The 23,566-nt window shown below is 40.1% G+C and overlaps 1 protein-coding gene across 4 annotated transcripts in view; it reads left to right on the plus strand.

The window, feature by feature from the left end:
* Positions 1-23,566, plus strand: part of NEK10 (NIMA related kinase 10) — a 223,887-nt gene that overhangs the window by 162,025 nt on the left and 38,296 nt on the right. For 2 of the 4 annotated variants that reach the window (XM_074268058.1, XM_074268059.1), the window contains 5 exons: positions 2,382-2,565; positions 2,652-2,738; positions 4,559-4,613; positions 13,459-13,496; positions 13,620-13,760. In XM_074268058.1, coding sequence (XP_074124159.1) covers positions 2,382-2,565; positions 2,652-2,738; positions 4,559-4,613; positions 13,459-13,496; positions 13,620-13,760 — 505 coding nt within the window. The remainder of the gene's footprint in view (positions 1-2,381; positions 2,566-2,651; positions 2,739-4,558; positions 4,614-13,458; positions 13,497-13,619; positions 13,761-23,566) is intronic. The other 2 variants (XM_074268060.1, XM_074268061.1) reach the window with 1 other exon arrangement.

Consider the following 23,566-nt stretch of genomic DNA (forward strand, 5'->3'; position numbering starts at 1 on the left):
TCTCCCTCTCCTCCTCCATTCCCCCCTTTATGTTTCCTCCTTCCTTTCCTTTCCCTCTCCCTCCCTCTTCCCTTCCCTCTCTCTTGCTCCTGCTCTTTCTCTCACTCTGGTTCTCTTGTTTTCACTCTCTCTCTCTCTCTCTCTTCTCTCTGTCTCTCTCTGTCTCTGTCTCTCTCTCTTCTCTCTGTCTCTCTGTCTCTCTCTTTTCTATCTCTCTCTCTTTCTCTTTCTCTCTTTTTCCTCTTCTTTCCTTTCCTGTTTTTCTTTCTGCCTCTTGTTTTTCTTGAACCTTCACCATATCTTAGTTACTAGAACCTTGAAAGCATGAATATTTTTACATCAGCTCATATTGGTGTTATTCACAGTCAAGAGCTTTTCTGAGCTTTTCAACAAACAGTGCAAGATTTACAAACACAGAATCAGATGGAAGACAAGTATGGGAAACATTAAGAGACATTTTGCTGAAGGGATGCCTTATCTGTTGAACTTCAAAAAGTTAAAATTATTAGAACTCTTCTTCTTCGAGAAGACTGAAATCTCCTGGCTTGTTTGGAGTCGCCCTTTTAAATGTTAATATAATCTTTATATGGTTTTAAGAAACAATCATTTGTCATTTCTGGTGATGACATTTTAGAAAAAAAAAAAGAAAAGACTTAGAAGTTTGTTTGGAGCCAGATGATGGAAGGCCTTCTATGCCAGTGGGGGATTACTCTTTATTGATTGCACAGAAGGGAACCCTTAAATGTTTTTAGGTGGAGGGATGGAACAATCATAAAAGTACCTTGAATTATTACTTGAGCAGCAGAGCTGAGGGTAGATTAGGATGAAGAATAAAAGATATTCTAAAATTAGTGGAGGTGAGAAGAGAGAAGGAGGCCCCAGACTACAGTGAGGACAGTGGAGAGTAAACGCCCCAAAGTTAGAGATCTCACAAAGTCACTAGGATAGATTTTTGAATTTTTAAAAATGTTTAAATTCTTTTAATATGTTTACAGCTCTTTTCTTGGAGGAAGAGAGAGATCTCATTCCTTGCTTAAAAACAACAAACAAAAAACCCTAATCCATCCATCTTGATTCTATCTCCTCCTGTATTGCTCTTGACCTTGCTCCGACGGAGCTCTGTCGGAGCAAGGTCAAGAGCATCTCTCACATCAATGTGGATCATCTCTTTCCTGCCCAAATTCTATCCTTTCTAACCTGCAAATACTCCAAGGTTTTCTTTGGATTGTAGAACTTTGTCTCGACGCTGCCCAGTCTCTCAAACTTTCATTCTATACCTCTTTGCTCTGTACCCGCTTTGTCATCACCCACTCACTGCTTAAATTTTTGCAATCTTCCATCACCACCACACTATATACAAAGCTCTTCGAGATGACCGAATACTGCTAATGACCTTCTTATCGCCAAATCCAAGAACTGTATTTCTGCCCTTGCCCTCCTTCCATCTCTGCACAGTGTAGACTACCAACTGCTTCCTCTTACCCTTTCAGCTTTGGGCTTCTTTCTGTGGTTCTCTAGCAGACTTTGCTATTTGCCTTTTAACTGTGGAGATCCCAAGCTTTTGTCCAAGACCTTTCTTTTTTTCTCTCTCCACACCTCTCTCCCTTGGTGATTATATCTAAAATCACAGAATGACTAGAACTCGACTTGGAAATGACCCCAGAAGTCACCCCAAAATCGAAGTGGGATTGAATAGTCTGATTTTCTCATTAAAGGAGTAGAAATGAGGTCATGGGGGGTCAAAGATAGAATTGAGAGTATGAAAAGAGATTTGGATGAGCTTTTGTGATGTGTGAAGGAGAGACAATAGGGAAGGGAGAAGAAAACAAGCATTTATTTGGCACTTACTATATGTCAGGCACTATTCTGTTTTTTTTTAATATAAATTTTTATCTTATTTGATCTTTAAAATAATCTTGGGAAGATGGTAGTAGTTATCCCCACTTTAGTGACAAGAAGCTGAAGCAGGTTAAGTTGTTGTGTGGGGTCCCACAGCTAGTAAATGTCCAAAGCTGCATTTGACAGTCAGATTCCGGACTCTAGACCCAGGGCTTGACCCACCACACCACCTACCTGCCTAGAGAGAGCGATGAGCAGGAGAATAGCCTTGTAATGAGGAAGGCCTGGTCACAGTTAAGTCCTTTGCATGATGTTCTCTGGCCCAGCTTAGCAGCTTAGGGATGAGAGCAGGGGGTTAGTTAGCCTGGGTTGGGGCCTGCTAGGCTGAATGGTGAAGGGACTCCAGAGGGAAGAGAGGGCCAGGAGAGAGAAGGGAGCCAGGAGAGGCGAGAGGATGGGGCCGTTCATGGGACAGATTTTTGTAATCAGTTCTCACTTGTAAGAAAGCTTCTGAGAGAAAGCTCTTTGATTTTGCTTCTCAGGAGAGTTTTGAGAAGGCCAGCCTGAGCAGCAGCAGCAGCGGCGGGGCCAGCCTGAAGAGCGAGCTCTCCGAAAGTGCTGACCTTCCCCCGGAGAGCTTCCAGCAGCCCTGCGGGAAGGACGAAGACAGAGCCTGCGATGAGCTGCTGTCCGACGATCACTACAACTTAGAGAACATTGACAAAGGTGAGGGAGTGGGTCGGAAGGGCTGGGCGGCCTGCTGCTGGGGCTTCTCTGCCAGGATCTCTCACATCTCCTCTTTGATTGCACAGACATATATTCAGAATTAGATGATGAACTGGACATCTCTGACGCCTCCAGCAACTCCAGCTCGAGCCCTCTGAAAGAGTCGACATTCGGTAAGCTGCTTCCAGTGGCAGGTCTGTGAGCTAGAGGCTTGGGGAAGGGAAGGGGAAGAAGCACTCGTCTGGCTGTTTGGGATCAGGCAAGGCAGTGAGTGCTTCACCAAGGTTATGAGGTAGGTGGTGTTATTATCTGTATTTGACACCTGAGGAAACTGAGGCAGGCAGAAGTCATGACTTGGTAAGTGTTTAGGGATGCTCTGGACCTCTGGACTCTAGGCAGAGTGCGCTCAACTCGTAATACCCCTGCTGCCCTGGAGCAAAGAAACGGGGAAAAAAAAAAAAAAAGTTCTGGCCAGCTCCAGCACCCATGTTGTCCAGGGTTCTAAGAGGGCCTGAAGTTCCAGCCGTCATGGCGCCATTTCCCGAGCCCAGCTTCAGATGGCTGGTTTTGAGTATTTGTGCTAGCAAGTAAGTGCAGGAAGTGTCGAGCCAACCCTAAGGGTTATGGAGCAGGACCCAGATTAATCGTGATCGTAGCCCTTAATTAATTTGCTTTGTTTATCATCCTCTGATGGATTTTATTGCTAATAGATTGTCTTCAGAGGGGACTCAGTTCAGGCCAAGAACATGATCTGAAGGGAAATTCCTGTCAGCTGAACTTCCCCTCTGGACTAGAAGGTCTTAGAAGGAAAGCTCCATGCCTGACTGAGCCTGACCCTAGAAACCTCTCTTTGCTGAAAGTCTTTCTTGTGGCCATTTCTGCTGCATTCACCCCTCTAGTTCTTCATGGTCAGCATTCAGTCTAAAGAGAATCTGAACGTGCAACTGTTAGCCTAAGTTACTGGTCACCGGCGCCTAATGGACTTGGCCGAAGTGCAGGCAACAAAGCTGCCATCCCGAGTTTCCCGAGTCCTTAGAGAAGAGGTCATCAAAGCTCTTCCTTTCACAAGACAAGTAGATCAGAAAACCTTTTAGAGGGTGCAGTCCATCACTTCAGACCATATCGTGCACCCTAAAGTTCATAAACACCGAACTGCTTACAATGATGGTGTCAAAAATGTCAGCCAGAAATGGAAGCCACAGCTGGACCTCCTATTGACTGAAAAAATCACATGTTAACATTATCTATGTTCTACTGTGTTTTTATTAATTTTGTTAAATTTTAATTTGAATTTGAATTCTAGTTGGTCTTTTATAATTTGCTGAATGCCTCAGACTGAACCATTTGGAGAGGAATTAAAGACAACTAATAAATATATTTTAATAGTACTAAGCAAGAAACATCGTAAGGCGTTCATTCAGTCATTGCAAGGTTCTGTGTGGTTAGCTCCATCTCAGGCTGGACTTTAAATGATTATGATAAAAGAGATGGTGCTGCCTCTTCATGCCTGATGGTTTTATTTTTTGTGCTTCTCTTTTCCCTTTAGCTTCATTTATTTTTTTTCCTTTGTTCATTTCCGGCCCTGCTATTGTAACTTACTGCAGTGTTTAAAAAATTTAAAAAGAAATTTTTTAGTCAAGTGATCTGAGCTTGAATCTTAACTCTAACAGTTGTACAATCACGGGCAAAAAGCATTTCTCTTGGGGCCTCAATTTCCCCATCTGTCAATATCAGATAATATTGAACTAACCTCACAAAATTATTGTCAAGAAAGTATTTTATATATCTTAGAATACTTTATAAAAAAGTTACTTTCTAGCAAAGATTTTTTCTAATGTTATATTTTCTACTTATGCTTTTAGAAATCTTTCCAATATTTAAAACTGCTCACATAACAGAAATTCTGTGAAATAGAACTCTAATTTTTTCAAATATAAAAAACTTTTTTAGAGAAGAAAATGTAATTACTATTCTGTGCATACATTTGTTTCAGGCATTTTAAAACGGAGTTTCAGTGCTTCTGGAGGAGAAAGACAGTCTCATGGAAGGTCTGTAAATTTTTAGCTCTTGGAAATATTTTAAGCTTTGCAAAGTCAGGATATTGCTAACTGGGCTGGCTGCTGGAAAAAATGTCTTATGTCTTACAGTAAGCAAGAGATTTAGGACATAGCGTGTTGATTTTTTTATTCATGTAACTGGGTACTATGTATGCACTTATATAAAAAGAATGTTTTTAGAAGGTGGTTGGAAAAGGTAGGTTGAAAGCAAATATTCCAAAACACATGGAGAAAATGTCAAATTTAGTACGGGTTTACTCTAAATTGCAATGACCTAGTATCTGAGTTTGTTGAGATAGTTATTGTGAGGAGTAGATCTTTGAATTACCCAGTATCCTTCATTTTACCAAACGAACCCAAAAAACTCAGCTTCCCTAGTACATATAGATTAAAGAAATCCTATTGCTATAACATAGAATGAAGATGCCCTTTCTTGAATTATCATGTAAAATGTTTGTCACCAGATGAATCCTTGAGTAGCCAATTACTCGGAGAGTAATAGTTGCATTCCTGTATCAGCAGAAGGCAAAAGACTCATCCATCAGTTTGCACCTTGGAGCATCCTTGTAATGACGATATGGTGGCAAGATCTCTATGGTGAGATCTAGCCCTGGGGGTAACCAAAGCTGACTGGGAAGGCCACTTGTGTTCATGGAAAATAATGGATGCTCTGAGACAGGAAATTAATGCCTGCAGGAGATGTAGGCAGTTCCCTGGGGGCCTATTCCAAGCAAAACAGGGATATGGCGTAATTTATTAAGCATTGTACGGTGTGCTGGAAAGACAAAGGAGAAAGGATCCTAAGTGATTGTCCCTACCCCACTGATCGTGTTTTTTGAGGAGATATGTTTTATATTCTTGAAAAGATAGCTAAAAATGAAAGGCGTGTGTGTGTGTTTGCATATATATTATACACACACACACACACACACACATATGTAGTAGTGCAGAAACCACCAAAAAAAGAATAAGAAAAAAAGTATTGGATTTCTTAATGATGATCTCCAAAACTTATTAAAGGACATATATGTGTAGTCCTTCAAAATATTAAAGAAAGGGCAATGTGGTATCTGCCATATAATTAATTTATTATGTATAGACTCATAGATGTGTTTTCACTAATCTTTAATTAAAGATTTTCTTATAAATTATTTAAATGTAAATGAACTATTAAAATGTAAAAGAGGAGCTAGCCAGTCATTCAGTAAGAACTGCCTGATATATTCCAGGTACTACATGGAAGCTGGTAGTACAAACACAGGGAATGAATGGAACAGTCCCTGCCCTCGAAAAGGTTACATTCTAGCAGGAGGTGACAAGTATGCATCCTGAGTATAGAGGAAATACAAGGTGGGAGGGTGGAAGGAAGGACAGCCCTGTATATGTAGAGGGCTTCATATGAAGAAGTAATGTTGGGGCAGCTGGGTGGGTGCAGTGGATAGGACCCCAGTCCTGAAGTCAGGAGGACCTGAGTTTAAATCTGACCTTAGACACTTAACACTTCTTAGTTGTGTGACCCTGGGTAAGTCACTTAACCCCAGCTTCAGCCAAAAAAAATAATAATGTTTGAACTGGGTCTTAAAGGAGGGAAATGATTCTTTGAGATGGAGTGATGGGAGAGTTCATTCTAGGCTTGGGATAGTGGGCAAAGGAAGGGAGCTCTTACTCTGGAGGTGGATTTAACATTATGAGCCATCTTGGATCCTTGTATTGCTGAGAAGAGCTAAGTCTAGCATAGTTGATCATTGCATAGTGTTACTGGGTACAGTGCACTTCAGTTCTGCTCCTTTCACTTTATTCATGTACATGTTCCCAGATTTTTCTGAAATTACCCTGCTTGTCATTCCTTATAACCCAACAATATTCTATTAGAGTCAAAAACCACAGATTTTTAGCCAATCTCCACAGCGCTTTTTTTCCCAGTTGTGTGTGTGTGTGTGTGTGTGTGTGTGTGTGTGTGTGTGTGTGTGTGTGTGTGTGTTTGAGGCAATTGGGGTTAAGTGACTTGCGCAGGGTCACACAGCCAGGAAGTGTTAAGTGTCTGAGACCAGGTTTGAACTCTGGTCCTCCTGACTTCAGGGCTGGTGCTCTATCCACTGCGCCACCTAGCTGCTCCCTCTACAGCAGTTTTTTGAGAAGAGGAGAGACTTATTCAGATCTTTGCTTGAGAAAAAACACTTTGGTAGCAAAATCATTGAACAGAATCTAGGAAAAAAATTGTTTAAAAAAAGCAAATCAATGTAATCATTTTGGTTGTACTGAATTATGTATGAGACACAGTATATCTTTTACATATATAATGTACAGCTCTATCTCCATATGAGATTAAAAAGAAAACGGGGGTTTCCACGTCAGGGAGCTCATAGATCACTGGAAGTCAAGTTGAGGGCAGCATGAAGATAATTGTGTATCTTTCATTTAGCTACGGTTTCCTGTGTGCTGTGAAGATAATGAACACTTGATAAATGTTTGTTAGTTGAACAAATGCATGTGATACATAAGGATAGCCCAAGACCTAAGATTATCCCCTGGACTCAGTTCTTCCAGCTTCTTGTTTTATTCAATTAAGCATCTGAGGCCATAAAATAACATATTGTAATATACCCCATACATAACAACAACAAGAAGAAGATATTCCTCGTGTTAATGCAGTTTGTAGGCAGCTTTCGAAAGAGTTTCTCATAGACTTGACTGCTTAAAAATCCACACACATGTATGGGTATAATTTCTTAGGCAGATGTTCCAGAGGAGCTTAGACCCATGTTGATGACATTAGAAAGATCTATATTGATTTCATAAAAGAAAATAATTTTCTTTTTTACTGTTTTATCCTTATTTGTTGTTTATTGAGAACTCATTGTAGACAGTAGTAGTTAGTGCCAGTAGCCACACAAAAGAGGGAGACATCTCCATTCTCCTAGAACCTAGAGTCTAGTAGAAGGGAGAAGACAAATATAAATGGCTGGCATCTTTTTTTTCTCTGTAAGCATGTTTGTCAGCTCTTTAATGGGAAAAATCAGCTGAAAGTTTTCCCAATTTTAAGTACTCCCTTAAATTCACCTTAGGAGCTGAGAATGACAGAATGCATCATTTTATGGGTGGGTCAACAGTGTAAAAACTTAAGTTGAATGAAATCACAGATTGAATTGATGGAAGCAATTGAGATATGAGAGACACTTCAGTTCACACTTAGTTTTAGCATCAAAGCCAGAACTAGAATACACTTCTGTGTAAGGTACTTTTGACACTCTGAAGGCCCAAAGGCAGAAGAAGCAATTCTTCCCCCCAAAAAGTGGTCCCCAAATACAACAGGAATTGGAGCAGGAAAAGAGGGAATTCATTTCAGGGACCCATCAAATGTGAGCCTGAAGAAGGGTCAGGGGAGAGCGGGGAATTCGTGAGAGAAGCCATGCAGATGGGCATGATTTTCCACTTACTGGTTGTGAGAAATGACTGAGCATGAGGAGTCAGAGGTGTGACAATAAAGATGGCTGGGGCTGCTGGGGCAGAAGGAAGCAAGATTGGGGGGAAGACATTTAGTCTGTTTCCTGCCTAGCCCACAGGGATTTGAGGCTAGAACCCCAGAAAGAGTCTTGGGCTGTGTGTGTGTGTGTGTGTGTGTGTGTGTGTGTGTGTGTGTAGATGCTCATTGGCACAGAGAAAATTGGGCCCATGTAGCCAGAGAGAGAAGAGGACCTAGGACAGATCTATAGATTTTTTATCCACAGTTGGGGGCATGAGGTGGAGGGGGTCCTTCAGAGGACCTAAGCAGCAGCAGTCAGATGGGTAGCAGAAGAACCAGGAGCCTGATATCATAGGAAGTCAGAAAGGAAGGTCCCTCCAGGAGGGGGTATTGAGCTCCCTCGTTAGGGGCTGCAGAGAAACAAGTTTTGGCAATTAAGATGCTACCAGTGGCTTTTGAACTAAGAGATTCATATGCAATCTGATCATATTTGGGAATCACTGATCTCTCTATCCAGAAATAGCCTTTCCCAACGTGGAACACAAAGCACATCTTCACACATTTCTGATGCACTTATCAACTTTACTTAGTGTTAAATGTGTTTCTACCTGTCTTATCTCCCCTAAAAAATTATAATTCGTTGTGGGCAAAGACCCTGTCTCATGCATTTTTATATCAGCTCCTTGAACAGAGAAAAATACTCACTAAATGTTACTTTTAAAATGAAACAATAGGGGCAGCTAAATGGTGCAAAGGATAAAGCACTGGTCCTGAAATCAGGAGGACTAGCTGTGTGCCCCTGCACAGGTCACTTAACCTAACCCCACTTGTCTAGCAACATTTTTTTTAATGAAGCAGCAGCATGCGGTAGTCTGGAGTGGGTCAGAAGCAAAAAAGAGAAAAAGAGAAAGAGCTAGAGTGAGATCCTGTAATAGAAGGCTCTCAGGTCCAGACTGGATTGAGCAGCCAACAGGAATTATAATGAACACATTTGCTTCTTTCCTGGACATTACCCACAGGTACCGATGACCTTCCTTCAAACTCTGTCAATCTTTCTCTAAAACAGTTTAGAGATGCCTGAGCCCAAAACCCTTCCACCATCCTGGAGCCCAGAACTTTGGCCAATGCCATGAGCTTGAAGCCCTGCTTTTTCCCCTTTTCTTGTTGCTTAGGAACAAGGTTTCTCCACGCCTGCCTGCCTCTTGTTGCCACGGAAACAGGCCACAGGGAGCAGACAGCCTTAAGTGGTCCAAGGTTTTCAGTAGCCAAGATCTGCCTGTGGGCTTCCAGCTTTCCCTCTGCTGACTTGGTTCATGTCTATTTGTGTCTATCTGCATGCAGGTGTGTTTGGCATCTGCATTTAAGGATGACTTCAATCCCATTTTTGCAGGTATAACGGCAGGACCGTTGTGTGATCTCAGTCGATGTAGCCGGTCTCTCGTTAACAGCTGCTGCTGCTTTTTTCAGAGCTTCCCCCCATCATCTGCTCTGCCTATTTTTCTCATAATCTCTATGCTAATTTTAGTAAGACAGAGCCAACTGGTCTTTGCTCGTCTAGAACCAACTTAACTTATCCAAACAGTCAATAGGAAATGTCATCACCAGGCCAGAGTCACAATTACCTTGGTTATTATGCTTTCTCTAGGAAAGAACTGGAAGAGGATGGTTTATTATTTCTTTTGTTTCTGGCATCACTGTGTTTTATGATCCTCAAACCTGATTTGATAATTTTAACTTGTAATGATATGCATAACACTAGGGAATGCTTTGAAAAAGAGCTTGGTGTAAAGGCCCCTAAAAGAACTCCTCATAGAATTAGCCAGCAAAACAGAATGGAGTGACCAAGGAAAGTCACAACACCCCTTCTTTAAAATGAGGGGGTGGTTAGTCAGCAATAGCTAACATTCATATAGTAATTTCCAATTCAAAAGCTTCGCTTCTGTCTGTCTCGGTCTCACTGTGTGTCTCCCAATGTGTGTCTTTGTCTGCTTCTCTCTCCCCCATCTGCCTCTTAAGAAATCTCATTTGATCTTCACCATAATTTTGTGATAGAGGTGCTGCTGTTGTCCCCGTTTTATAGATGAGGAAACTGAGGCAGTTGAGGTAAAGTGAATTTCCCATGATCACACAGCTAGTGCGTGTGGGAGGCAGGAGATTCAGGAGACATAGATCATGAGCTGGAAGTGACCTTGGAGGCATTCATCCAACAGCCTAATTTTGTAAATGAGAGAAAGTAAAGTGATTTCCTCCAGATCTTGCAGAGAGTTAAGTATCAGGAATGAAATTTGAATGAAGGTCTTCTGCTTTCAGAGCCAAGGCTTTTCCACTACTCCATCCCTTGCTCTGTGAGCATTCTTAAAGGTGTCAAGCAAATTGAAGTGAAGCTCCTTATATTTCCACTTGAAAAAGAATTATCTCAGTCATTAATTGATTTTCTGATCATTTACCCACAGTGAATTTTTTTAAAGTCTGAATTTTTGTGGTTGGTTTTATCAAGTTACAGCCTACTTGGCTACTGCTCCAACCTTTTTGGACTGTGTAATATGCTTGGAAGGCATGTAATGATGTAAATCAAAAGCAACTCCCTTGAATCTAGAATTCTCTCCAATCTTCTGATTAGTCTGGCGCAATAGAGAAGCCACATTGGACTTTGGAGACCGGATCTGCAATGGAGTTAATTTTGCAACTTGTCTTCATCAGATCCTTGTCCTTTCCTAAGCTTGATTGCCTTCTCTGAGATCTTGCTAATCATTTAGGAGAACTGATCTGGATTGACACGCCATGTGCTTCTCAAAACCCTCCATGATTGTCTAGAAGCATGATTGGTTGGGTGAATGCAGATCACTCTAGCTCAGGGTTCTCAAAGAACAGCCCATGGGCCACATGCGGCCGCTGAGGATGTTTATACGGCCTGCTGGGTTATGGCAAATGGGCTGAGGGGCGGAGACAGAGTGTGAGCTGTTGTTTTTACTCTAGTCGGGCCCTCCCACTGTCTGAGGGACAGGGAACTGGCCCCTATTTAAAAAGTTTGAGGACCACTGCTGTAGATCCAGTCTGTGCTGGAGTTTCCTAGCTTAGAGTCTCCTAAATAAGGAAATCAGAAGTCTTGTCAAAATCTCATTAAATGTCAGACCAGGAAATGAAGTAAATTTCAATCACTTTTGGAAAATCTAGAATGGTCTTCCTTTGAACATATTATTCCAATCCATGGCCCTATGTATTCACACTAATCCACCTGCTTGTCTTAGCGTGTAGGGATTGTTCACCACAATCCTCCTATAACTATTTGAATTGAACATGCTGTAGCATTGTTAAAGATGTGACTCTCTCACTGTTGCCATCTGTTCAGTTGAGTCCATCCATGGTTAATGGTTAGCCATATATTTTGACTGTTAAATGATACTACTTTGAGTCACAATTAGACTCTCCTTTCTTATTTTTAAAATCAAGATGAATGAATTGTCTTCTAATTAATATAATAAATGCTTGTTTCTACTCATGTCCTTTTCATTGCAATCTATTTGCAAATGATTGGAACCCAATTAAAAGTTAGATATAAAACTAAGTTAGAAAGCCTAATGGCTTCTCTAAAACACTATTCTTTTTTTTTTCCTGAGGCTGGGGTTAAGTGACTTGCCCAGGGTCACACAGCTAGGAAGTGTTAAGTGTCTGAGACCAGATTTGGGTCCTCCTGAATTCAGTGCTGGTGCTCCATCCACTGCACTGCCTAGCTGCCCCTAAACCGTTAGAAGTATACTAACTCCAGCCACCCAAGAAAAAAGGAATTTTTAGAAGCAACTTAAGTAATTATGATTTTAAAAGTGCTTAATCATTTTAAAGAAGAATTTACAATTATGTTTGTTTATGTCAAGGCCAAAATGATCAAACTCATATGGAAATTATTTAAATGTTAAGCATCTTTATTTCATTGCTCAATGTGATGCTGTAGAGTAGAAATATATACCTCAAACCTCTGCCTCAAAAGCCCAGGCCTAGAAATAGTGATAGGCTTGAGGAGAAAAGTCATGGTGGTCCCCTAAGAACTGTTCTCAATATATTTGGAATGCACTGAGCAAACCGCTCAAAGATAGGAGATAGATTTACCGGCAACTTTTAAAGTAGGAAGACATTTTGGAAGCTGGGTGAAAGAAGTGTAGGATAAGGTATGCGAACTAGGAGTAGGAATTGGCATTATGGAGCAGTACTAGCTGTACTGTGTTTTTGGAATAAATAATTCAAGTCATGAGACCAGGGAAATCATTTATCTTCCAGGGTTCTTTTTTTGGACACAGTGAAAATAAAAAGGATTTTTTTTCTAAAAAAAGAGTGTATATATACTATAACTTTTTAAAAATGCTTTTCTTTAATTAAAAATAGTCTTGAGATGTCCTTAAGTGTTTATAATGCTATAATCTTTTTTGAATGAGATTTCTGTTTTTATCTTTTGTTTTTACCTCTCTCTTACATTATTTCCCAATGTCTCCTGGCTTCTCTCCCTCCCAGAGAGTAAGCACTTTTGAGGAGGAATAAAAAAGAGGAAGAAAAACAATTGAATAAAACTAACCAATGTATCAAAAAAGCCTGATGTTCTCTGCAGTGTATAGTCCCCCAACCCTGCAAAGAGCACGGGGTAGGACTTTCTCTTATGTCCTCCTTGGTAACCAGTTTCATCATTAAACATTTATAGCATTTAATTTTGATTGTTTTGTTTTGTGTTCTTTCCCTTTGCATCCTTGTGGTTGTTGCATATGTTGTTTTTCTGGTTCTGCTTTTCTTCACTTTGTATCAGTTCAAATGATTCTTCTCACACTTCCATTTTCCTCATAGCCATCATTTCTTCTGACACAGCCATAGTCTGCCACATTTGTGTGCCCATGGCTTGTTTAGCTAGCCCACAATTGATGGACCTCCTTGGGTTATATGTCTGACAGAATAATGTTTGGGGCGAGGGCTTTGGGCGTTTTCTTCACTTTCACAGAATTCCACATTGCCTACCCCAATAAATGAATGAATATGCTTCCTGTGTGACTGACTTTGTGCTAAGTGCCTTGGAGACAAGAACAAAAAGCAAGGATGTGATGAAGATGGCCAGTAGCTGCAGCAGAGTTGGGGCTAGGCCGGGGCTTGGAACAATAAGGATTTATTTAGCAACCAGAAGCCGGGACACAGAACTGGTGGCAGGGCCTAAAATTGTTGGCCAAAGCCTGGGCTGATCATCTTCTTTCCAGAGTCTCAGATGTCTCACTGAACTAGCATGATGCGACTTGTCAGTGATTCTGACGTGTGACAAGATTTTCTGTTTCTTATCTGGTAGAACTCAATCTTATCCTGCTTTAGAATGTCATGTTCACAAATATTCATTCTTTTTCTCAGGGAATACACCGGAGGAATAGGATCAAGACCAAGACCAGGTAATTTATATTTATATCAAATGATATATACACATACATATGTAAAAATGTTTTTAAAGCCTCTTCCAAGTTCATTGGCAATTGTGTTACAGTTTTATATATTTCCTCCTTTTATTTCTTCAGCTTTGCTGCCTCTTGACCTGCTTCTGAAAGTGCCATCACTCATGTTCAGGGCCCACGTTAAGAAAATAGAGGCCTCGTTAGTGACAGGGTGGCAGTCGCACAGCCTTCCAGCTGTGATTCTTCGCAATCTGAAAGATCATGGTAGTACTTATTAGATCATTTTGATGTCGAGCAAACAATAGGAGAACACAGAATGATAGTTGGGCCAGAAGAATCTGAATGATCCTTGAGTTGCCATTTGAATAGGAACAGCGGGAAGACCCATTATGTTTGTCCGTCCTTAGGAGTACAGCGATTCAGTGGATTCAAGTGCTTTCTGTGTTCCCTTATTTGATGGAAAGATTATAGGCTATTTCTCCATAATTTTCATTTCTGCTTTGGGGTATTTAAGGGGAGGAAATGTTAACCAGCTGAATTATTGACACTTTCAAGGACACCTGCTAACCATATGCTAGTAACATGCGTGGATGTGACAAAAGCCATATGAAAGGTCTTTTTTCCCGCCTATTTTGATAGACATCACTGGCTCTTTAAAATTTGAATGAAACATACTATATTGTCAATAGTTCTAGAATTTGGTTTGGGAATAAGAATGTTTCCTTCTGTTTACAAGGGCCACAAAATAATGCTAAAAAGTTGTAAAATAAAATAAAGCTTTTAGTTTAACTACAAAAGCTATGGATCTACCTTAAAAGTTTGAATCTAGGATCCAAAGTCTGAATTCCATTATTTTGGTGAATAGGTAGATACTATATTAGTAAATAAATTTTAATATATATATATATATATATATGTGTGTTTGTGTGTGTGTATATACACACTATGTATAAAATGATTTATACATAAACAAAACTAGGAATATATATATATATATATATATATATGTAAACAGATTTACAGAAGTAAACTTACATATGTATAAATAAAGGTATATTATGTTGTATATGTAGAATATATAAACAATTATATAAATAAAATTTTATATATGTATATAAATATTTATTTGTAACATTTGACATGTATATAGGAGCCTATACATATATAAAGTTATATATAATAGATATATTACCCAAGATTTGTCATTTTTATTCCCTTCAGTGGAGTGAAAAATAAAATAAACTTAGGTGGTTCCATGTAAGATGCTATAAATGTGAGTATAGACCTTGATAACAGGACTAGGTTGTGGGGCAATTGATTTCTGTTTGGGACTATCTTTATGGTTAGTTACAGCTCAATAAGATAAGTGGATAGTGCTCTAAGTTGCCGCATTGATCACTGTGTGGTTTGAGTGTTTTGAGATCTAGACAAAACCTCATCACTAAGCTTTACCTGGTGAGATGAAATTCAGTTAGTCATGTAGCAAGCATTTATTAAGCATCTGCTGTGTACCAAAGGCTGTTAGTGCTGGGGTATGCTCTTAGACAAAGATGAAATGGTTCCCGCCTGCGTGGAGCTTGCGGCTTGTGTGATCTTTGGCGTGTTGTATAGAGAAAACAGACGGAACAGTTCTTTGATTACAGGCTGGGAAGGAGCAAGGCGTGTGTGTTTGGGAATGAGACTTCTTTGGAAACGTGGCCTTTGGCTGCACTTGGAAGGAAGCTTGTAAAAGGCCTAGGAAGGCCCGGGGCCCCGCTGGTGCAAAGGTTCAGAGGTGAGAGATGGTGCACTAGGGTGCAAAAGCAGCCTGCTATATGCCAGTGTCCTACATGATGGATTGGTGAGGGCTCAGAGCCTGGAGGCCGATCTCTGTGGAGCACTTGGTATATGCCGGGCATTGGCTGTGCTGAGCACTTTTATAATTATAAATTATACTAATGATAGTTTCATTTGTGAGCAGAGACTGGGATTATCCCCATTTTACAGATGAAGTGACTTGTCCAGGGTCACAACTAGTACCTCTCGTGAGGCTAGATTTGAACTCACGCCTTCAGGCCTAAAAGCCCAGTGCTCTCCCCACCCAGCTATCTGGCTGCCCAAGGCAGAGCTGGTGAGTGTCTGAACTAGGGTGCCGCCGTGGGGAATGTAGTGAAGATGGCTCCATCATCCTCAGTAACTGATGGGCCTCGTGGGCCACGTGGGGGGAGAGGAGCCGAGGAGTAATCTGAGCCGGGACCTGGGGGATAGCAGATGGTGACGGATCGTCAGCTGTGGTTTGAGAGCGGGAGAGAAGGCTAGCCCAGAGATTTATTGTGCACACTGACACAGAAGCAGTCAACAATTCTGTGCCCAATTGATGTGCAGCAGAACCATCAGATTGTTTTTGTGAGACATATGCTGTTAGTCAGAGTAGACAGTATTCTTATTTCAATGAAATGAGAAAACGTCCTTTCTGGAGCCTTTAATCAAATCATTTATAATCTAGGATCATTCTCATCTCAAACATTGTCATCCTTAGGGCCCAAATTCTTCCACTATATAATCCTTAATGCTGCAATGAGATATTTATGAAGTGATTCACACAGTGCTTTTCCCCCTTTAGTTTTTCCTCCACAAAAATCGATGTTAATTTCTAATTTTCTTTAAAAATAATTTCTTTTTTTAAAAGTTAGACAGAGACTATCTTTTTTGGACTTTTCTTTACATTCCTGATGTTTAAACACAATGCACCACACATAGTAGGTACTTAATAAATGCATGTTTGCTAAATTTAATACTTTAAAAGTTGATGATGAGCATCAATATGTATATTGACATAAAACCTTTTTATTCTTAATATCCTGATTCCAGTATGTCTGTAGTGGATGTATTTACACTTTTGATTTTTTTTATTGTTAAAATAAGATAAACAGGAAGCATTCTACATTTCCTTACATGCTTATTAGCCCACTGGATCCCCAGTAACCCAGGAACAGGCTTCTGCCAGGTGTTTTTATCTCTACCTAACTCGACCTAATACTAATAACCAGTAGTTCATTCATGTAATTTAGTCTAGACAGCTAGGAGGCATAATGACCTGGAGTCAGTGTAATCAGAGCAAGCCATCTTTCTGTCTGCCTCAGTTTCCTAATCTGTAAAATGATCTGGAGGAGGAAATGGCAAATACTCCGTATTGTTGCCAAGGAAACACCAAATGGGGTCGCAGAGTCACACGTGACTGAACAGCAGCAAATGTAAGGGATCCGTAAGGACCCATGTCACCCCGGCTGGATAAAGACATTCTAGCACTTTCCCACATGAAATGCTGTTAGGATTACTAGGTGAGAAATCAGGTTGTCTGGACAATTACAAGGTGAGAACTCAGGTTGACTTGATAGTTCTCTGGCTCAGACCTGTAAAGGGAGTTTACACCTTAGGAATCCTAGAAGGAGCAAGCTCATTGGTTGAAGTGGTTCTTCCCAGAAGCCCTTGCATTATCCCACGCCCATTCTCTGGGAGGATAAAAGAGGACACCATTACTTGCATTGAATTTTCTTTCTCATTATTTTTCCTTTTTGATCTGATTTTTCTTGTGTAGCATGATAAATGGGGAAATATGTATAGAAGAATTGCACATGTTTGCATATATTGGATTACTTGTTGTCTAGGGGAGGGGTTGGAGGGAAGGGAAGGGAACTCAGGGAACTCAAGGGAACTCCAAGGAAGAAAGATGGGAACTGCAGAAGGAAGGCTAGAAGGAATGTTAGGGAACTGTAGTGAGCTGTTGTCTCCAGAAGCTGCCGGATCGCTCTCTGGGAAGAGATCTGCTGTGTCTATTCAAATCTCTTGGACAGATTCTTCTTCCTGTAGAGAACCGTTGTCTCCAGGCAGTTGCTGTTAACTCTTGTCCAGAGAAGTGACTTCCCTTCCTGCAGAGAGCCCCGTCAAGCCAGATGTAATGCAGAGACCTCTCCTATCTCTGGAGTGGTGTCCTCTTTTATCCTCCCAGAGAATGGGCATGGGATAATGCAAGGGCTTCTGGGAAGAACCACTTCAACCAATGAGCTTGCTCCTTCTAGGATTCCTAAGGTGTAAACTCCCTTTACAGGTCTGAGCCAGAGAACTGTCAAGTCAACCTGAGTTCTCACCTAGTAATCCTAACAAAATGCGGTACGTGATGAGCCCCAACACTGTTCCACCTTTGGAATCCTAGGTCCTACTCAAAGCAGTAGAGCAGCAAGGAGCTCATTTTACAAGAGAGATGCTGACAATCTCAAGTGTGTGGGAGGGCTGACTGATAGTGAGCAGCTGAGCTGAATTTGAACTCGGTCCTTTCCTCCTCTGGGAGATTTTGGCTTTGGCTCCCAGGCCATACATAGCACAGTGTAGTGGAAATTGCCCATGGCTCTCCCTAGCATAACGAAGTGGAAGTAGCCCTGAAAGCCTGCCTACAACTCTGAGCAAGTCACCACCTCTCCAGATTGCAGCTCATTTGTGAGGGTGGGTTTTAACTCCAGGTAAAGAATACTGAACTCCCAACACAGGCTGAGATTCTCACCTCTGCCCTCTCTGGCTGCGCCTGTTTGACTTTAGGCCTCAGTTTGTTCATCTGTAAAAGGCATAAGGTCATAATAGCAATTACCTTAGTGCTATGATACTAAGACGAGATCATGTAAACATAAAGCTTTGCAAACCTCAGAGCACAAAGAATCGCTGTTATTAGACCAGTACTGCATTCAGTGCTCCACTAAATTACTTCAGATGTGACTTAAACTTTTCCACCATGATTTTTCCATAGAGATTTATAAAAAAATTGAGAATGGGGCCCTTGGTACCCTGTTAAATTCTTGTCATTATTATTATTATTTTATACACAAGCTTTTTATACCTTAAAGCACTATGTAAATGGCAGCTGTTAATATAAGTATGATAGTGTTCAGTACCCAGAAGGCTGGTGCAAATGCACCTCAGCGGATTACTCCATAGAAACCTATCAAAAAGCCAAGGTAGAAGAGAGGATGAAGTTTATCGAATGTCCCTTTGGCTCCCTGCCTAACTTCCTTTAAGCCAACGTATTTGCCTGGTTGATTTATTTTGTACATATATACATCTTCTAAATTCTAAATTCTAATTCTAAAGCAGTCTTGGATAAATTCATTAGTCTTTACTGAACTGATAATTAATTTATATGCTATAATTCAGAAACTTTGAAGCCTTGACTTTCTGTGTGCAATTAATTAATTAAATTGTGCAATTTTTTTTTTGCAAGGAAAAAAACTTGAGTTCCATCTTAGTATTGTAAACGAAAAAGCTTAAGAGGTTTTAAAACTCCTTGGCAAATCTTTATATGGCCTGCAAAGCCCCATTTGTCAAACAATGGGCGTTTGTAGCATGCTTCTGGTGTGGAGAGAACCAGGAGCAAGACAGATGTAGGGAAGAAGTATGAAGGGGGCATTGTCTTTGAGCTTGGGAAAGAATTGGGTTAAAATCTCTTCGCCGATGCTTAACATGACCTTTGAATCATTCCCTGGGATTGTTTCCTCCTCTGTCAAATGAGCTTCTGACATCCCTCACAGCTCTAGAACCATAAATAGCTATCAGCACATCAGGGATTAAATAATCATGCTCCATCAATAAAAAAGAACAATAATAAAGTTGTTCTGAGGCCTTGCTGGAATCTGTTGTTCTACTGACAATAAGTGTTGTCAGAGGTAAAACACATTAGCATTTATTTGGCCTCCAGTGCTTTAGTATTTCTAAAAAAAAAAAAATCCATCTTTCCCATTGATTGACCTGCGATCTGGGACAGGGAAGAGGCTTGCTTAGTTTCCCTGAGATTGACAACATCATTTAGGCAAGTCATCAGGCTGGTGGAGGGGATTCTGGTATTCTCTTTCTCAAACAGAAATAGGAACTGTGATTCTCGGCTGTTAATGATGATATTTTCTTATTAGATACTGCAGAACCTATTTTTAGACTTGTCTTTTGTTCAGAAAAAGGTCAGATCTAAATTAAGCATTTAAAGCATGAGCTGAGTGATTACCCTTGCCTGTGCAGCTCATATTTCCATTACCCTGACTTAACTCGGAGGAGTCCCCAAAAACCTTCTTTCAAGTTGGATATTGAAGCAAATACTTGCTATTCATTTTCCAAAGAGCAAAGGCTTCTGGTTTATATTTCATCAGTAAGCACTGTCAGATTTTTAGAGCATGGAAATCTCTACAGTTCATAGTAGCCATTGGGGTGTCTAGCATGACTCCAGATTGAAGGCACCCTAGCACTTAAAGATGGTACCCCGCAATTCCCCATGTAAGTCTCTGCTGATTCTTGACTTGTCTTCTTGTTGTTTCATGAGTATTAGTTTTGCCTCCCCAGGTAAGACACCTTATTTTTTACTACTACATCATTATGTGGAACGTAGGAGCAGGTAAATTGAATTTGCTGGATTGAATTGAATAGTGGAAACTTGAAAAGTTTAACTAAAGTTCAAAGGGACCTTCAAGATCTCTTCATTTTGTAGCTGAGAACACTGCAGGCCAAACCAGGTGAATTGCCTACCATTCGTAAGAAACAAAGCTTGGATTTGGACACAGTTTAATGCTGACTCCCATGGGCTTTTGTCCACACGTGCAGTGGATGACACGCTTACTCTATTCCCCCTCTGCAGAGAGAACCATAGCACAGCCAATTAGCACGGCCAATCCTAAGGAGTCCAAACCCTGAAGTGCTTTGGCTGGGTGTTGGATAAACCACCAAAAACTACACTTGGAGGGAGAGGGCAGGGCATGAAATTCCTTGTCATGATTATGATGTGGTTATATATTTAATTAGCACAAGATTAGCTTGCTTTCCCTGAGCAGACACCAGTTGTGGGCAAAGGGAGACCCAGGAGAAAAGCGTTCAGAAGGATGCTGACTAGAGAGAAAAGTGTTGCTGGGTGGGGGGGGGTGTCAGTTTGTTTATGGGCCTAATCAGAGATTAGCTATGAGGCCTGCGCCATTCTTTGTAGCTTAGCATTTAGTACAGTGCCCGGCCCATAGTGATAGCTTAATAAACGTTTAATTGACTGACTTGCCACCGAATTAGGTCAAGTTTCTTACATGTTGTTCTGGCTGTGCTGTAGGGCACTACATAAACGTCACATCAATGCTAAAAAGCTGCTTGGAAAGTATAGACATGATTACCAAGAGATTTCATATGATAATAGATTATATATGTAATTTAAAAAGAACCCCAGACTTCAATACTGTATCTCTTATCCTGACACATTATTTAGCATTTCTCTGACAATTTGGCTCAGAGGGCATGTTTATGATGATGAATTTGGGTTGTTATCACAGCCACTCACATTGAGTACCTACTATATTCCGGGTATTGTGCATAGTTTTGCACTGAAAATTCAAAAAGAGGCAGAAAACATTGCCAGCCCTCAAGGAGCTTCCAGTATAATGGATAATAATAGCATTTATGTGGCACCTATTCTATGCCAGGCACTGTGTTAAAGCACCATACAGAGAGCCCATCTGATCCTCCCAATGGCCCCGGGAGGGAGATGCTGTTACATTTTTAAAAATCAATCAAATAATTATTTTTTACGCCCATTACTTTATGAATCATGTTGGGAGAAAAAATCGGAGCAAAAGGGAAAAACCATGGGGGAGGACGACAAAAACAGAAAAAAGAGCTTGTGTTGATTTGCACTCAGTCTCCTTAGTTCTCTCTCTGGATGCAGATGGCATTTTCCATCCAAAGTCTATTGGGATTGCTTTGGATCACTGAACCACTGAGAAGTCTTTAATAGTTGATCATCGCACATTCTTGCTGTTACTGTGTACAATGTATTCTTGGCTCATTTGCTCGTTTGGTTCAGCATCAGTTTGTATAAATCTTTCCAGGACTTTTAAAAATCAGCTTGTTTGTCATTTTTTATTAAACAATATTCCACATTCCATTACCTTCATATACCATAATACCAATTGATTGGCCTGTACTCATTTTCCGATTCTTTGTTACCACAAAAAGAGCTGCCACAAGCATTTTGACACATGTGAGTCCTTTTCCCTTTTTTATGATTTGCTTGGTTTACAGACCCCATAATGGCACTCTAGGGTCAAAGGGTATGCACAATTTTATAGCCTTTTGGGCATAGTTTGATTGCTCTCGAGAATGTTGGGATCATTTCACAACTCCACCAACAGAGTCCTTTTCCTCTCATCTTAACCCATCTGAGAGGTATGAGGTAGTACCTCAGAGCTATTTTAATTTGCATTTCTCTAATCAATAGTGATTTAAGAGCATTTTTTCATACGAATATAGGTAGCTTTAATTGATCATCTGAAAATTGTTTATATCCTTTGACCATTTATCAGTTGGGGAATGATTTGTATTCTTATAAATTTGACACAGTTCTTTTAGAAATGAGATCTTTATCAGAAATACTGTCTGTAAAGATTTTTTCTTAGCATTGTACTTCCATTTTAATTTTGTTGATGTTGGTTTTGTTTTTGTAAAACCTTTTTAATTTAATGTAGTCAAAGTTTCCATTTTACCTTTCATATTGTTCCTTAGTTCCTCTTTGGGCATAAATTCCTCCCTTGTTCAAAGATCTGGTAGATAATTTATCCCTTGTTTTCCTAACTTGTTTATAGTATTATCCTTTATATCCAAATCATGTATCCATTTTAATCTTATTTTAGTATAAGGTGTGAGTGTAGGTCTATGCAAAGTTTCTGACATTATTTTCCAGTTTTCCCAAAAATTTTTGTCAAATAGTGAGTTCTTATTTTAGAAGCTGGAGTTTGGGTTTTTATCAAATACTAGATCATTATAGGCTTTGATTATCATGTCCTATGTATCTATTCTATTCCACTGATCCACCACTCTATTTCTTAGCCAGTACCAAATGGTTTTAACGATTGCTGCTTTACATACAGTTTTAGGTTTGGTACTGTTAAGCCACCATCCTTTGTAATTTTATTCATTAATTCCCTTGATATTCTTGATCTTTTGTTCCAGGTGAATTTTGTTATTATTTTTTCTAGATCAGTAAAATAATGTTTGGCAGTTTGATTGGATTGGCATCGAACAAGTTAACCAATTTAGGCAGAATAGTCATTTTTATTATATTAGCTCGGCCTAGCCATGAATAATTGATATTTTTCAAATTGTTTAAACCTGACTTTATTTGTGTGAGAAGTGTTTTGTAATTGTGTTCATAGTTCTTGGGTTTGTCTTGGCAGATAAACTAATAAGTACTTTATTTTGTCTACATAATTTTAAATGGGATTTCTTTTTCTATCTCTTGCTAATGTGATTTGTCAGTAGCATAGAGATGGAGACGGTTTGTGTGGGCTTATCCAGAACTTTGCTAAAGCTGTGAATTTTTTAAGTAAGTTTTTGGATGATTTTCTGGGATTCTCTTAAGTTTATCATCATATCATATGCAGAGAGTGATAATTTTATTTGGAGGTGCTGTTAGCAATCCTCATTTGACAGTTGAGGGACCTGAGGCAGAAGCTGGGATAGCATAGATAACATAGCCAACACGTGGCTGAAGCTTAATTGAATATAGGCCTTCTGACTCCAGGCCCAGCACTCTGTGTGCTGCAGACTATGGTCTCCTATGATGGAAAGCCCAGAAACTCCCATTGTGGTGAGAGGAGGACTTTTCCAAGTCATTTGTTATCATTTCTCCATCTCTATCATCTCTCCTATCATCTCAATAATAGAATTGTTCATTCTGACTGCTAGATCTGATTGCCCTAAGTTGAATAAGACTTGCTGAGAAAATCCCCAAGGTTCATTTTGTGAACTCGCTTCTCACAAAGATGGAATCTTTTACTGTCCTGGCAAGGCAGACAATGATTATGCCTGTGGAATTGTCAGCCCCAAAATGGGAGGTTTATTTTCAAATTCTGCCTTTAAAATTAAGTTTTAAATGAACAGATATTTATTAAATATCTGCTCTATCCAAAGCCCCATGTCAGAGGCAAAGAATCCAGAGCCAAAATGGCTGTCATGTTTCCCCCCAACCTTTGGAGTTTATTTTTCCCCTCCAGGAATTCTCTTTCCAGAGTAATTTAAATAAGAGC

This window comes from Sminthopsis crassicaudata, chromosome 5 (genome assembly GCF_048593235.1).
Source record: "Sminthopsis crassicaudata isolate SCR6 chromosome 5, ASM4859323v1, whole genome shotgun sequence".
NCBI lineage: Eukaryota > Metazoa > Chordata > Mammalia > Dasyuromorphia > Dasyuridae > Sminthopsis > Sminthopsis crassicaudata.